This window comes from Gambusia affinis, linkage group LG08 (genome assembly GCF_019740435.1).
Source record: "Gambusia affinis linkage group LG08, SWU_Gaff_1.0, whole genome shotgun sequence".
NCBI lineage: Eukaryota > Metazoa > Chordata > Actinopteri > Cyprinodontiformes > Poeciliidae > Gambusia > Gambusia affinis.
The window spans coordinates 29088227-29102523 of record NC_057875.1 but is presented as its reverse complement, the minus strand read 5'-3'; the positions used below and the strand labels follow the sequence as shown (position 1 = coordinate 29102523).

Here is a 14297-nt window from a genome sequence, read left to right as displayed (position 1 = left end):
CGCTCTCTCTCTCTCTCTCTTTCCCCCTCTTCTCTCTCTCTCTCTCTCTCTTTCCCCCTCTTCTCTCTCTCTCTCTCTTTCCCCCTCTTTTCTCTCTCTGTCTCTCTCTCTCCCTCCCTCGCACGCGCAGCTCGCCCCCGCCAGCGCCGCCGCATCGCCCGCAGACAGAAAGACGTTCACGGTTCTGCGGAGGAACGTTGTCTGAACCAGCACCTGATGGGTTTAGATCGGAACCGGAGCCAGCAGCAGCCGAATTAACTGGACCGCAGCCCGCAGCTCTGCGGAAACGGCCGGTACCGGGAGAGAGACAACCAGAACCGGTCCGTGATCTGAGGTGAGACCGAACCGCTCTGCTGCGTGCACGAGTGTTTATCCGTGCATGTACACGCGCTGCAAATCGGAATCAGAACGTTCCAAGTCCAGATGATCCGGTCTGCGGGAACACCTGTCTCACCTGCCTGTCTGCCTGTCCGGACGGGTTCTGGGTTCTGATTGGTCGGAGTGTCGTAGCGCGGGGGAGGATGAAGATGATGAAGAATCCCCCCCCCCCCCTCCTCCAGAGTGTCTAGCACAGTGATTACTGACTGGATCGGTCCTGCAGAATCTCTGATCAGTGTGGCACTGATCCAGAACCAGCTCGGTTCCGGCCGATCTCACGGGATCAAACAGTTGAAGGTGGGACCGACCAGTCCAGGTCTAAACACACAAATAAGAATAAAAGAACTGGACCCAAACAGCATTGAACCCAGAACCAGAACCCTTCCTGTGTTTGGTGTTGATTTGTCTGGATGTGATCGGGCCCAGCAGGTCCATGTTGGACTGCAGGCGGTGACCCGGTTCTGGAGGAAGTTCTGCAGACAGAGGGGTAGATGAGCTGCAGGTTCTGTTCATGTGACCCGGTTCCTGGCTGGGTTCTGGTTCTGGACTCCAGGTGTGTGTGATGCACAGCAGGAGAGAGCAGCTGGTAGCAGCATGACCACAGAAATCGCTCAGCACGACCCCAAAGAAAGTTTTAGAGCTGAAACATCTCACTGTGTGTGTGTGTGTGTGTGTGTGTGTGTGTGTGTGTGTGTGTGTGTGTGTGTGCTCCAGGTTCATGAGGATGATGATGATGATGATGAGCTCCTCGTCCACAGAGAAGATGAAGAAGAAGGCTCCTAAAGACAGTCTGACTCTCCTGCCATGTTTCTACTTTGTCGAGGTCAGAGGTCACCCAGGGATAAAGATAGAGCTAAATTATTAAAAACTATGAACATCAGTTAGAGAAACTTAAATATCTATACCAACATGCAGACAGAACCAATCGATCAGAGACACAACCGATTGATCTCAGGATCACAGATTGTCTTTAACCATCAAAGTCTTTAGAGATCTGATGTTCAATAAACATTTATTTCATAATTACCTTCATGAGATTTTCCTGATTTGCTCTTTCTGCTCAGTCTTTCACGGGTGACGGCAGATCCGGTCCAGAAGTTGCAGAGAGGTTCTGCTTCCGGGCCCCCATCTGCTTCTGGACCAGAAGAAAACCTGACTATGTGTGTTCTGGTTGCAGCTGCCCATCGTGGCTTCTTCTATGGTGTCGCTGTACTTCCTGGAGCTGACGGACGCGGTGCAGCCGGCCCATGCGGGGTTCCGCTGTGGCGACCGGGCCCTCAGCATGCCGTACGTAGACGGAGGAGACGAGCTGATTCCGCTGCTGATGCTGCTGAGCCTCGCCTTCGCCGGCCCGGCCGCCTCGGTATGAGGCCACACCCACCCAGTGACCTCGCAGACCAAGAACCTGACCCGGGTCAGCTAAGCTGCGTTTGTTTTGTGTGTCAGATCATGCTGGTGGAGGCGGCGGTTTACTGCCTGCAGCCTCGCCTGAAGATCCACCGAGCAGAAGGAAGCATCAACGCCGGCGGCTGCAGCTTCAACTCCTTCCTGAGGAGAACCGTCCGCTTCGTAGGTAGGACACTCACCTGACTGCCTCACCTGTCTACCTGTCCACCTGTCTGTCTCTCTACCCGTCTACCTGTCCCAGGTGTGCATGTGTTTGGGCTCTGTGCGACGGCGCTGCTCACTGACATCATCCAGCTGGCGACGGGTTACCACGCCCCGTTCTTCCTCACCGTCTGTAAGCCCAACTACACGCTGGCCGGCGGGTCGTGTGACCAGAACGCTTACATCACCAGAGACATCTGCTCCGGTCACGACCAGCATGCCATCATGGCGGCCAGGTGTGGCGTGTCCTCCTGTTTGTGTCGTGTTCTCGAGGTAGAGGCTGATTGTTGATGTCTCTCTGGCAGGAGGACGTTTCCTTCTCAGCATGCAACTCTGTCGGCCTTCGCCGCCGTTTACGTCTCGGTGAGTGACGAACCATCTAAACCTGTCCTCCCAGTTCCATCTCTAAAGGTTGACTGGTCCTGTCCCTGCTGTCTCCCCCTTTACCTCCCAGATGTACTTTAACTCCACCATCTCCGACTCCACCAAGCTGCTGAAGCCGGTCCTGGTCTTTGCATTTGCCATGGCGGCGGTGCTGACGGGCCTCACTCAGATCACGCAGCATCGCAGCCATCCCGTCGACGTCTACGTGGGCTTCCTGATCGGTGCCTTCATCGCCGCGTACCTGGTGAGACCCCACATATGTGAGCTCAGCTGCAGTTGTCATGGCAACTTTAGCAGGAAACTCTGTGCGGCGCTGCAGAGGCGGCAGGTGTTCAGGTGTCTCAAAGTTAGACACCTGTCTGCCTGGGACTGTTTCCTGTTCTGATGCGCTGCTCCTGTTCCTGTTCTCCAGGCGCTTCACGCCGTCGCCAACTTCAGGTCTTCTGATGAGTGCGCTCAGGCTCCGTCCCCTCCGCTGCCGGTGGAGGACCCGCTGCGGGCGCTGACAGAGCGCGGACACGATTCGGTGTACAACAAGGGTCCCGCCTCAGCCTCGGAGAGCAATGACGAGATTGCGCCAGCGCCGGCACCCCTGGAGCGCATGGAGGGCCTGGGGCCGCTGCAGAGGGAGCAGGGCTCTGTGGAGGGCCTGAAGAGGGCCAGCGTGGACGTGGAGCTGCTGGCCCCTCGGAGCCCTATGGGGAAGGAGACCATGCTGACCTTCAGCAACACCCTTCCCAGAACAAGTGTGAACATCAACGGCCCTCTGGGTGCCGGCGAGGCCCCGGCAGCGACGGTGCAGCGGCGGCTGAAGGCGGTGCAGGTCCCGGTGGACCCTATGAGATCCCAGCAGCTGGTCTCAGAGTGGAAGCAGAAGTCAATGGAGATGCGCGGCCCAGGGCCTTGTGAGGACAGGGACCTCGAGCCCAGTGAGGATGGCTCGGAGGCGAGCTCTATGGGGACGGATGATGCCGGTTCTCAGGCGCCCATCTACCAACCTTCGGTGCACTGCGTGAGGGTGGGCTCAGGTCGCAACCCCATCCCTCCTCCAGGTGGTGCCAAAGCTGTGGCGACGCCCAGACCGCCTCAGATCCCTGAAGCCGGACCCCCAGCGGTGTCCCCAAAGAGCGCCTTGACCAGGGCCAAGTGGCTCGCCATCCGGGAGAAGACCAGCGGGGAGGCTGCTGGCCGCGGCACTGCCAGCCAGCCACGCCTCATGCAGGTCATCGCCTTGTCCAAGCAGCAGGGTCTGCTTCCCTCCTCTTCCTCCGAGAGCGCCTCCACTGGCTCCGTCGCCTCCTCCAACACGGACTCCCCACTCTGTCGCCAGCGAGACGGACCAGGCATCATCACCGTGGACGCCCACGCCCCCTACCATCCTGTTGTGCAAACTCCGCCCCTTCCACAAGCCCCACCCCTTGCTGGAAAAGGAAACCCTTGGGAGTGGGGCCATGTATCCAATGGAGACGACCCACGAGAATCCTACGGCCTCAACAGGCTGACCGGGTCGGACCCGACGGCCCATGCGAGCAGCTTCTGCCCGCGCCGCTCAGCCTCGCCTGCCGCCGACCCCGCCCAGCAGGTGGAGATGGCGGCGGACGCTCAGCGTAGGGAAATGGCCATGAGACGCAAAACGGCGCTAGTTCTGCTGGATCGAGAAATCCGCAACCACACTGAACAGGAAAACTACTACAAGAGTTTACAGGGACGGAGGTTCAAGGACCAACCATAACCCCGAGACACCTGGACCAGACCTGGACAGGACAGAGACACCTAGACGGAGCAGAGACACCTGGACAGAGACACCTGGACGGAACGGAAACACCTGGACAGAGACACCTGGACGGAACAGAGACACCTGGATGGGACAGAGACACCTTGGTTTTGGCCATTTTAGAGGCAATAAAGCTAACAGCTTTGCAACCTGACAGAGATCCAGCAAAGTTTTTAGCTAATAAAAACATATTTGTCCAATACTGAGACCATAAAGGAATCTTGAAGACATGAGCTACTGGCTACCAGCTGCTCTTGGTTGGCTGTTTGGTTTTGAGTGAAACGTTTCCTGCGATGCCTCCTCTCATGAAACTGACAATCCGTTTTAATGTTAGCATGGGTTGCTACGTTAGCAGCTCTACTGAGGAACGTTTGTTTTGCCAGCAGGAGAAGAAATTATTAATGTTAGCAGCAAAATGTTTCAATGTTATCGACTCAAAAACATCTTTGCGACATTGGAAAGGGATTTTGGGTTACTGGAACCAAACGCAGCTGACCTTCACGGTCAGCGTGGTCGACTCCCTGCTACCAGCAACAGCTTTGTTTCTCTCAGTGTGCTAACAGGAAGTGATGTCAGCAAAGTTGGATCTGTTAGCTTTATTGCAGTTAAAGTGGCAAATTGGTGGCGTTATTGGCCTGGTCACCTTAGTGACGGTATGACATATGGACACAGTATTGGACTTTTCACCCCCAGAAACGTGCATCAACAGTGTCTGAGGTCATAGGTCACATCCAGAAATTTAAACAATTTCCTCTGGAAGTGCAGAAAACCAGAACCAGAACTCTGGATCCAAAAGATGAGTAGCTTAAAGCTGCAGTTTGTAACTTTAATAAAATGTTTTTTTCTGTTTTTGTTCACACTGTCATCAGATAATCTCTGCCTGCTCCCAGTGCCAACTACAGAATACACAACTCAGTTAGAAACTACCAGTCAGAGTCAGGAGGTGGGTGTTAGCGCTGTCAATCACATTTGTGTATGCGCTGCAGCGGAGCCAGCCGCCAATGCAGATAGCATAGTCACCATGATAACAATAATTTAGGTTAAGTTTATTTGACATTAGGCTGTTTGGCACAAGGGAAGGTGTGAACATGCTTGTTCATGAGCCTGATTGGCAGCGCTAAGACCCTCCCTCTGGCTCTCATTGGTTGTTTGAGTGGTAGCAGTGCATTTCTGCAGATGGCAGTGGGACCACAGAGAGGAGCTCATCGGTGATATTGTGTGTAAAAGTTTTGCTGCAGCTTTAAAGCTCCTGCTGTGATCTCTCACCTGCCTGGATGTGTCTGTTGCCATGACGACAGACGCAGAGGAGAAATCTTCCTTAAACTCCGCACATAAACTCAAGCACATTCATAAAAAAAAATATCATGATGTCACCATGGTAACAGCTTTGTTGCCAGGGCGACAGTTCGGTCGCTATGGTAACGTCTGGTTGTGGTAATGCGCTCCGTGCCGGATGTCGATTGGCTGACGGCCTGAGTCACGTGACTGTCGTTCTCTAGTGATTTATTGTGAAGCTGCTTTTCTCAGCGGGACTCAGACCGTCCACCTGTCCGTCTGCACCTACCTAAGGACAGGTGGACAGGGTGTCCCTGCTGCTGCATGTGATTTCATCCTGTTTCCATCTGTAAAGCCGTGTGTGAGGATGGTGCTGCTGCATGCTTTGTTCTCTCCATGATAAAGAGTCACAATAAAAACGTTCTTCCAGCCTGACGGCGCCTCATTCACCGTAACACGCAGCATTACAGCAGCTGGTCTAGATCAGAAGATCTAGAACAACAGATCTAGGGCAGCAGATCTACAACAACAGACCTCCAGTGAACAGTCCCCATGGTAATCTACTCAGAGCTCATTCTGTAAGCTGCCTGTCAGACAACATTCAGGGTTAATCAAGCCACTCTGTCATTCATAGCAGTGGTCCCCAACCACCGGGCCGCGGGCCAGTACCGGTCCGTGGACCAATTGGTACTGGGCCACGCAAGAAATAATTAAATATGTCCGTTCTATGTATACACCGATACAGTAGGCAGTTTGAGATTAAGTGCCTTGCCCAGAGGAATATCAACATGTGGCAGGAGGAAACTGGAATCGAACCTACAACCTTCCAACTGCAAGAAGACTACCAAAGAGCCACAGTCCCCAACAGGCTGCGTTGTCTCTCTCAGGCAGGGAAAATCCCACAGGCTGCGAAAATGCGGTCAAAATTGCCAAGTCTTGACCGATCCGTGGTAATAAAAGGTTGGGGACCAATTTATAGGTCACTACTCCCAATAACTGCCTTAAAAACTTCCGATCAGTCCGAATTCAGGAATAACGTTCCCCGCCGCCTGTCAGGCAGTGCTCAGGGCATACTAGGCTCTTTCCGCTCCTAGGACCCGTACTTCCGGCTGTGGTTCGGCAATAGCAGCGGCCGTTAGCTGTAGCTGCTGCTCGGAGCGGATCGCTACTCCCGGATTCTCTGAGCGGCTCCCCGCCGCCCCCCTTGCCCTCTGGATCCGCCTGAAGCCGCTCCTCTGTCGGTTCCGAGACGCCAGCCGAGCGCTAACGCGGGGCTTTGTCGAGCTTCAGGTCCGGTCCTTCCAGTTAGCATCGAGCTAACAGCTAGCTTCCTGCCGATGAAAACATCGAGAGGAAAACTTCACTGACAGGTGAGTCTGACGCACCTACACGTTCCCTCTCTGACCTGTCAGAGGGCTTACAACCCCTAACGCTCAGCAGTGACCCCTGACCCCTGACCCTCCCTTACCTACTGCTCCTCGCAGACCTTAGCAGAAGATCCTGAGGAACACCTGAATTCCTTACCTGATGGAACAACATCCCGACTCTAAATACCTGTAGAGACCCTCTAACACTTGGCCAGGTAAGCAGAACCACAGCGAACCCACCAGAACCAGTAGCGGTTCTAATCCAGATGCGTTTATCGACCGGTTCTGGTTCGGGTTCTGTGTGTCCCTGGAACGGGTCAGACGGGTTTGTCTGACGTTAACCTATCCGAACCTGTCCAGAACTAAAACATTGGTAGCATTTAAACATCTACAAACCATCAGCTTCCAGGCCACGCCCACATTCTGCCAAAGCACCTCACCAGGAATCAGCTGGCCCATCACTTGTTTCATGGTCACCGTAGCAACCAGAAAATTTCACCAAGGCACACATTAATGTGTGGTGGAGAGTCGCCACGGTAACAGTGAGATGAACCAGTCTGGGTCAGAGGTCATTTTTCCAGAACCAGTCTGGGTCAGTCTGTTCAGGATTTGGATTTCCGGGTTCAGCTTTATTTTTTGCAGCAACTGAAAATATAAAATGTGATAAAAGCATCAAAGCTAACCAGAACCAGAACCCTGAGCCGGTTCTGGCACTGAGGGCCAGTCAGTCATTAACTGCGTTGTGTTTGAACCTTCCAGGTGGATCCAGGTTTCGGGTCGGTTTTGCTGGAACTGAATCTGAGTCACCTTCATGAAGTAGGCCAGAACCATGCTGACCTAGGAACGGGTTTGGGAGCAACAGAGTCCTGCAGCGGCCGCCGTCATGTCGGAGAACCAGGCCAACAACAACAACGTTCCTCTGAACAACAACATTGGGCCCAACCGGATCCGGAACCCCAACATCAACCAGAACCCGCTCATCAATGTGCGTGACCGCCTCTTCCACGCCCTTTTCTTCAAGATGGCTGTCACCTACGCCCGGCTCTTCCCGCCCTCCTTCAGAAGAGTCTTTGAGTTCTTCGTCCTGCTGAAGGTGAGATGTCCCACCTGGACTGGGTTGGGTGGTTCCAGCTGGCTGCAGCCGCTCACATGGTTCTGATCTGGTTCTGGTCAGGGCCGACATCTGTCTAAAGCTGCATCCTGCAGTTACACAGTTTGACCTGTAGGTGTCAGACATGAGCTGAAACTGTCTGCTTGTCTCTATAGCTGTTATGAGCTTCAGACACATTCTAATTATTTTTAGGCCCGAGCAGCAAAGCGCTGCGAAGGCCTATTGTTTTTGTACTGTTTATTAGGCCCGAGCAGCAAAGCGCTGCGAAGGCCTATTGTATCTGTACTGTTTATTAGGCCCGAGCAGCAAAGCGCTGCGAAGGCCTATTGTTTTCATACTGTTTCTTATTATTTATATTTTTCTTCCACCCAAATGAATTGCCTTTTTGGAGGCTTTATCATATTCAAAAACTCACCAAATTTGGCGGGCGCATAGAGACTGTTTAAAATTTACGTATTTTAAGGTCGACGCAAAAATCTAAAAAAAAATGGCTCAACGGCGCCACCTTGAAATTTTCAAAGGACCCTTTGCTATTCACTTACTTTGTCGTAGAGACTTGAAATTTGGTACAGTTGTAGAGCTCCCCAAGATGCTCAGAATTTACAATTAATGTCATACTGCAAGTATCACAGGAAGTCGGCCATTTTTGATTGAAGGTCACGTTTTGACCCCATTTTGGCCATTTACAGCATTGGTATTTGATCGAACTCCTCCTAGGGATTTTGATTGATCGGCTTCAAACTTGGTGAGTCTGATCAGAAGGCATGGGCGATTCAAAGTTATCAAAATGGTGAGTTTTTGAGCATGCTGAAGGGGGGATAGCAGGGGTCAAAGTTCACCGACTCGCCACGAAACTCAAAACAGTTATAACTCCTACACTAAAACTCTCAGAGGAACCAAACTTTCAGTGATTGATCATCGTGGGTTGACCTAAAAGACCCTGTGGTGAAATTATGACATTACTAAGGCCACGCCCCCTGAGAACAGGAAGTGTCATGTTTTACTCTGAGCGGTCGCTATCTTACACCTTTGAACTAATCAGCTGGAAACTTTTTCCAGAGAAAGAAGTCATGTGGGTGTATTTTGGATTCCAGCCCCGACCGGCTTCGATGGCGCAGGTGGGCGTGGCGTGGCGAAGTGACCTCTAATTCGTTTGGCTCTGAATTCCACAGTTTTGGGCAAAGCTTCTCCAAACTCACTAGGATGGATCTTTATCCACCCCCCGACAGGAATCCATAATAAAATTTGGTGGGCGTGGCTTAATTTCTTTATGGCGCCCCCTAGAAAATTTTAAATGATCAGCGCCAAGCCATGCTTTAACCTAGAATTACCAAACTTCTTACACATCTGTATATTGTCCTGATGTACAAAAAAGTCTCTTGGAGCAATGGTCTCAACCCAACAGGAAGTCGGCCATTTTGGAATGAAGTTCCAAAATTGACCCAATTTTTGATGTTTACAGCCTTCGTATTTGATCGAACTCCTCCTACAGTTTTTCAGATACAGACTTCAAAATCGCTCAGCACACACTTGAGGCATCAAAGATGAAAAGTTATCAAAGGAATTCTCGTACGTCAAAGTATGTGGGCGTGGCTATGTGTCAAACTTTGACTATTTGCCGTGAAACATAAAACTCTTATAACTCCTACACTAAAACTGTCAGAGGAAGCAAACTTTCAGTGATTGATCATCATGGGTTGACCTAAAAGACCCTGTGGTCAAATGATGACATCACTCAGGCCACGCCCCCTGAGAACAGGAAGTGTCATGTTTTACTGGGAACGGTCGCTATCTTACACCTTTGACCTAATCAACTTGAAAGTTTTTCCAGAAACAGAAGACATGCTGGTGTATTTTGGATTCCAGCCCCGACCGGCTTGGATGGAGCAGGTGGGCGTGGCGGCGTGCCGAAGTGACCTCTAACGCCGCTGCCATTGTTGATTTCCACAGTTTTGGGCAAAGCTGTTCCAAACTCACTAGGATGGATCCTTATCCACCCCCTGAAAGAAATCCATAATAAAATTTGGTGGGCGTGGCCTGATGTATTTATGGCGGCCCCTAGAAAATTTTAAATGATCAGCCCCAAGCCATGCTTTAACCTAGAATTACGAAACTTGGTACATATGTGTATTCTTTCAGGACGAACAAAAAAGTCTCTTGGAGCCATGTTCTAAATTCAACAGGTTTTCTGTTAATTTTGATTTAAGTTCACTGTTTAGAAAAAAATATGTGTAATTCCCTTTAAGGCCTCTTGGTGTCACTGTTACTCCACACATGAATGTGGTAGCCTTTAAAGAGCTCAAATGTTTTAAAATGTAATTTGACTCCACTGCGCCCCCTAAGTGAATCCATCAGCTATATCTCCGCCGTAAATGGACCGATCTGCGCCAGATTTTTTGTGAGTCGTCGGGGAGCGCTGCCGAACGCATTCACGTGTCTTCTGGCGGGCGATCGGGCGGGGAAGGTTCGCGACGGCTCCCGCTGCAGCGAGCGGGCGCCGGCTCTGGAAACGGCGCGAGAGCTTCCGCGGCGGCCAGTGAGCCGGAGCAGCGCTTGCTGCGAGGGCCGCACGAGGCTGCTTGCAGCTTTAATTATTATTAGGCCCGAGCAGCAAAGCGCTGCGAAGGCCTATTGTTTTTGTACTGTTTATTATTAGGCCCGAGCAGCAAAGCGCTGCGAAGGCCTATTGTTTTTGTACTGTTTATTATTAGGCCCGAGCAGCAAAGCGCTGCGAAGGCCTATTGTTTTTGTACTGTTTATTATTATTATTTTCCCTCCAAATGAATTGCCTTTTTGGAGGCTTTATCATACTCAAAAACTCACCAAATTTGGCAGACACATAGAGAATGTTTAAAATTTACGTATTTTAAGGTCGACGCAAAAATCTAAAAAAAAATGGCTCAACAGCGCCAACTAGCAATTTTCAAAGGACCCTTTGCTATTCACTTACTTTGTCGTAGAGACTTGAAATTTGGTACAGTTGTAGAGCTCCCCAAGATGCTCAGAATTTACAATTAATGTCATACTGCAAGTATCACAGGAAGTCGGCCATTTTTGATTGAAGGTCACGTTTTGACCCCATTTTGGCCATTTACAGCATTGGTATTTGATCGAACTCCTCCTAGGGATTTTGATTGATCGGCTTCAAACTTGGTGAGTCTGATCAGAAGGCATGGGCGATTCAAAGTTATCAAAATGGTGAGTTTTTGAGCATGCTGAAGGGGGGATAGCAGGGGTCAAAGTTCACTGACTCGCCACGAAACTCAAAACAGTTATAACTCCTTCACTAAAACTCTCAGAGGAACCAAACTTTCAGTGATTGGTCATCGTGGGTTGACCTAAAAGACCCTGTGGTGAAATGATGATATTACTAAGGCCACGCCCCCTGAGAACAGGAAGTGTCATGTTTTACTCTGAGCGGTCGCTATCTTACACCTTTGAACTAATCAACTTGAAACTGTGTTAACAGACAGTAAACATGTGGCTGTATTTTGGATTCCAGCCCCGACCGGCTTCGATGGCGCAGGTGGGCGTGGCGGCGTGGCGAAGTGACCTCTAATGCGTTTGGCTCTGAATTCCACAGTTTTGGGCCAAACTTCTCCAAACTCACTAGGATGGATCTTTATCCACCCCAAGACAGGAATCCATAATAAAATTTGGTGGGCGTGGCTTAATTTCTCTATGGCGCCCCCTAGAAAAATTTAAATGACCAGCCCCAAGCCATGCTTTAACCTATAATTACGAAACTTCTTACACATCTGTATATTGTCCTGATGTACAAAAAAGTCTCTTGGAGCCATGGTCTCAACCCAACAGGAAGTCGGCCATTTTGGAATGAAGTTCCAAAATTGACCCCATTTTTGATGTTTACAGCCTTCGTATTTGATCGAACTCCTCCTACAGTTTTTCAGATACAGACTTCAAAATCGCTCAGCACACACTTGAGGCATCAAAGGTGAAAAGTTATCAAAGGAATTTTCGTACTTCAAAGTATGTGGGCGTGGCTATGTGTCAAACTTTGACTATTCGCCATGAAACATAAAACTCTTATAACTCCTACACTAAAACTCTCAGAGGAACCAAACTTTCAGTGATTGATCATCATAGTTTGACATAAAAGACCCTGTGGTCAAATGATGACATCACTCAGGCCACGCCCCCTGAGAACAGGAAGTGTCATGTTTTACTGGGAACGGTCGCTATCTTACACCTTTGACCTAATCAACTTGAAAGTTTTTCCAGAAACAGAAGACATGCTGGTGTATTTTGGATTCCAGCCCCGACCGGCTTTGATGGAGCAGGTGGGCGTGGCGGCGTGTGACCTCTAACTGTCATTCGTTTGGCTCTGAATTCCACAGTTTTGGGCAAAGCTGTTCCAAACTCACTAGGATGGATCCTTATCCACTCCCGAAAGAAATCCATAATAAAATTTGGTGGGCGTGGCCTAATGTATTTATGGCGCTAGAAAATTTTAAATGATCAACCCAAGCCATGCTTTAACCTAGAATTACCAAACTTGGTACATATATTGTATCTTTTTCAGGGCCAACAAAAATGTCTCTTGGAGCCATATTCTAAATTCAACGGATTTTCTGTAATTTTAGATTTTTTAGAAAAAAATATGTTATTCCCATTAAGTCCTCTTGGTGTCACTGTTACTCCACACATGAATAAGGCGAGAATTACACAGTATGAGAGAGGTGCTGTAATGGCGATATTAACCACTTGGTGTCACTATCACGCCATACATGACTATGTGTACATTTTACCACTGCAATTCCCAAAGATGCATCTGTGTATTTTGTAGTTCCACAGTTACGTTGTTTTCGATACTTCTGCTGGCTCGTTGGGATAAAAATAGCCTCCACGGATAACATTAACGATCAATCCTTCCTTAATCCCGTCTGCATGTGCGTTTTTATTATGTAAGTATACATTTCCATCTCCTATATTTGCGTTTATATCACTTATTAGCACTAGAGAACAGAATATGAATATGACGGTTCACAGTCAAGCTAACAGCTAAGCTATCTCGTGCACAGAAGCATGCAGATTTTATCGGAGAGAGCAGCGCCTGCAGCTGCACTCTGCTTATTAATTTTCCCTGAAGTAAGAAAAGAAGAATTTCTGATATTTTTATTATTGAATCATCTTTATAATTAACAAAATTGTGGAGAAAAAAAAAAGATTCTCTGTCAAAACATCTTGTACGTGCGCATGCGCCAAAGCTTAAATCTTATTTCTCAGTTCGCTTTTTTATTTGAACCTCGGTACTTCTAAGGCGGGTTTGCATCCCAGCGAAAACATCTTGTACGTAAGCACGCCAAAGCTTAAATCTTATTTCTCAGTTCGGTTTTGTTTATTTGGTGCTTTTTCTGTAAGCTAAAAATGAATAAGCAGAATTTGAACCTCCGGTAGTTCTAAGAGCGGTTTGGATCCCAGCAGAGATTTTTACTGTGTGCGGTTCTGGCTCGATCTTTAGCACACACGCACGCACGCCTCCATCCCCCCACCCTCGAAGGGTTGAATATGACGGTTGACAGTCAAGCTAACGCAGCTCCCTTGTTTTGACTTATGATGTTTTTTTCAAAAATTGCATAGAAACGAATGAAGAATTGCCTTAATTTTCATGCTAATAATGTTGTAAAACTGTTGTTTGCAATATTTTTACATCAGTTTAAAAAATTTACAGTATATATTGTAATTCTAAATTATAAAAAATATTTTTGTAAATATTTGACATTTTCACAGTGAATTTTTAATTTATTTTTTCAAATCGGATTTTGTTTGAAATCAAAACAAAATTTGTTTTGATTTTGATCAAATCAAATAAAAATCAATGATTTGATTGAACTTTAAACTCATTCTTAGAGTTTAAATTAGAGTTTAAATTAATTTTAATTTTAATGCCATGGCTCTTCAGCATTTATGTGAGCTTTAAGGGATTAATTTTTGCTTTGAGATCTGTTTACTTTCTTCCTAGTTAAAGAAAGCACATTTCAGCAGCAAGGCATTTAAAAGTGCTTTACACCAAATCAAAGACAAAAACACAATGCAACATAGAATCAACAATCAAAACAAAACATCAAGTCAGGTTTTGTCAATACATTTGCAATTTATTACATTTCAAATACAGCTCTAAACAAGTGGGTTTTTAATTTAGATTTAAAGGAAGTCAGTGTTTCAGCTCTTTTACAATTTTCTTGAAGTTTGTTCCAGATTTGTGGTGCATAGATGCTAAATGCTGCTTCTCCTCATTTGGTTCTGGGGATGCAGAGCAGACCAGAACCAGAAGACCTGAGAGGTCTGGAAGGTTGATACAACAGCAGCAAATCTTTAATGTATTGTGGTGCTAAACCATTCAGTGATTTATAAACTAACAACAGTATTTTAAAGTCTA

The 14297-nt window shown here is 48.4% G+C and overlaps 1 protein-coding gene and 1 long non-coding RNA gene across 3 annotated transcripts; both read left to right on the top strand.

Moving 5' to 3' along the window:
- The first annotated feature begins 136 nt into the window (after nt 1-136).
- Nucleotides 137-5849, top strand: LOC122836034 (phospholipid phosphatase-related protein type 3-like). 2 transcript variants are annotated; one of them, XM_044125672.1, is made up of 8 exons: nt 137-334; nt 1093-1201; nt 1556-1741; nt 1825-1951; nt 2027-2222; nt 2292-2349; nt 2441-2614; nt 2783-5849. In XM_044125672.1, exons 2-8 carry the CDS (start codon nt 1097-1099, stop codon nt 4100-4102), a joined length of 2166 nt encoding a protein of 721 aa, XP_043981607.1. In that variant the 5' UTR covers nt 137-334; nt 1093-1096; the 3' UTR covers nt 4103-5849. The 2 variants fall into 2 exon arrangements, with proteins under 2 accessions (XP_043981607.1, XP_043981606.1); XM_044125671.1 differs by having other exon boundaries at nt 265-931.
- Nucleotides 5850-6495: 646 nt separating this feature from the next.
- On the top strand, nt 6496-7608 carry LOC122836032. The gene is made up of 3 exons (XR_006371389.1): nt 6496-6789; nt 6904-7001; nt 7546-7608. It is a non-coding gene; the product is annotated as an uncharacterized LOC122836032 (long non-coding RNA).
- Nucleotides 7609-14297: the final 6689 nt, after the last annotated feature.

Coding starts and splice junctions, on each gene's coding strand:
- LOC122836034 (XM_044125671.1), top strand. CDS start 870: ATGAGCTGCAGGTTCTGTTCATGTGACCCGGTTCCTGGCTGGGTTCTG. Junction 1,742..1,824: donor TCGCCGGCCCGGCCGCCTCG/GTATGAGGCCAC, acceptor TTTGTGTGTCAG/ATCATGCTGGTGGAGGCGGC. Junction 1,952..2,026: donor GAGAACCGTCCGCTTCGTAG/GTAGGACACTCA, acceptor TACCTGTCCCAG/GTGTGCATGTGTTTGGGCTC.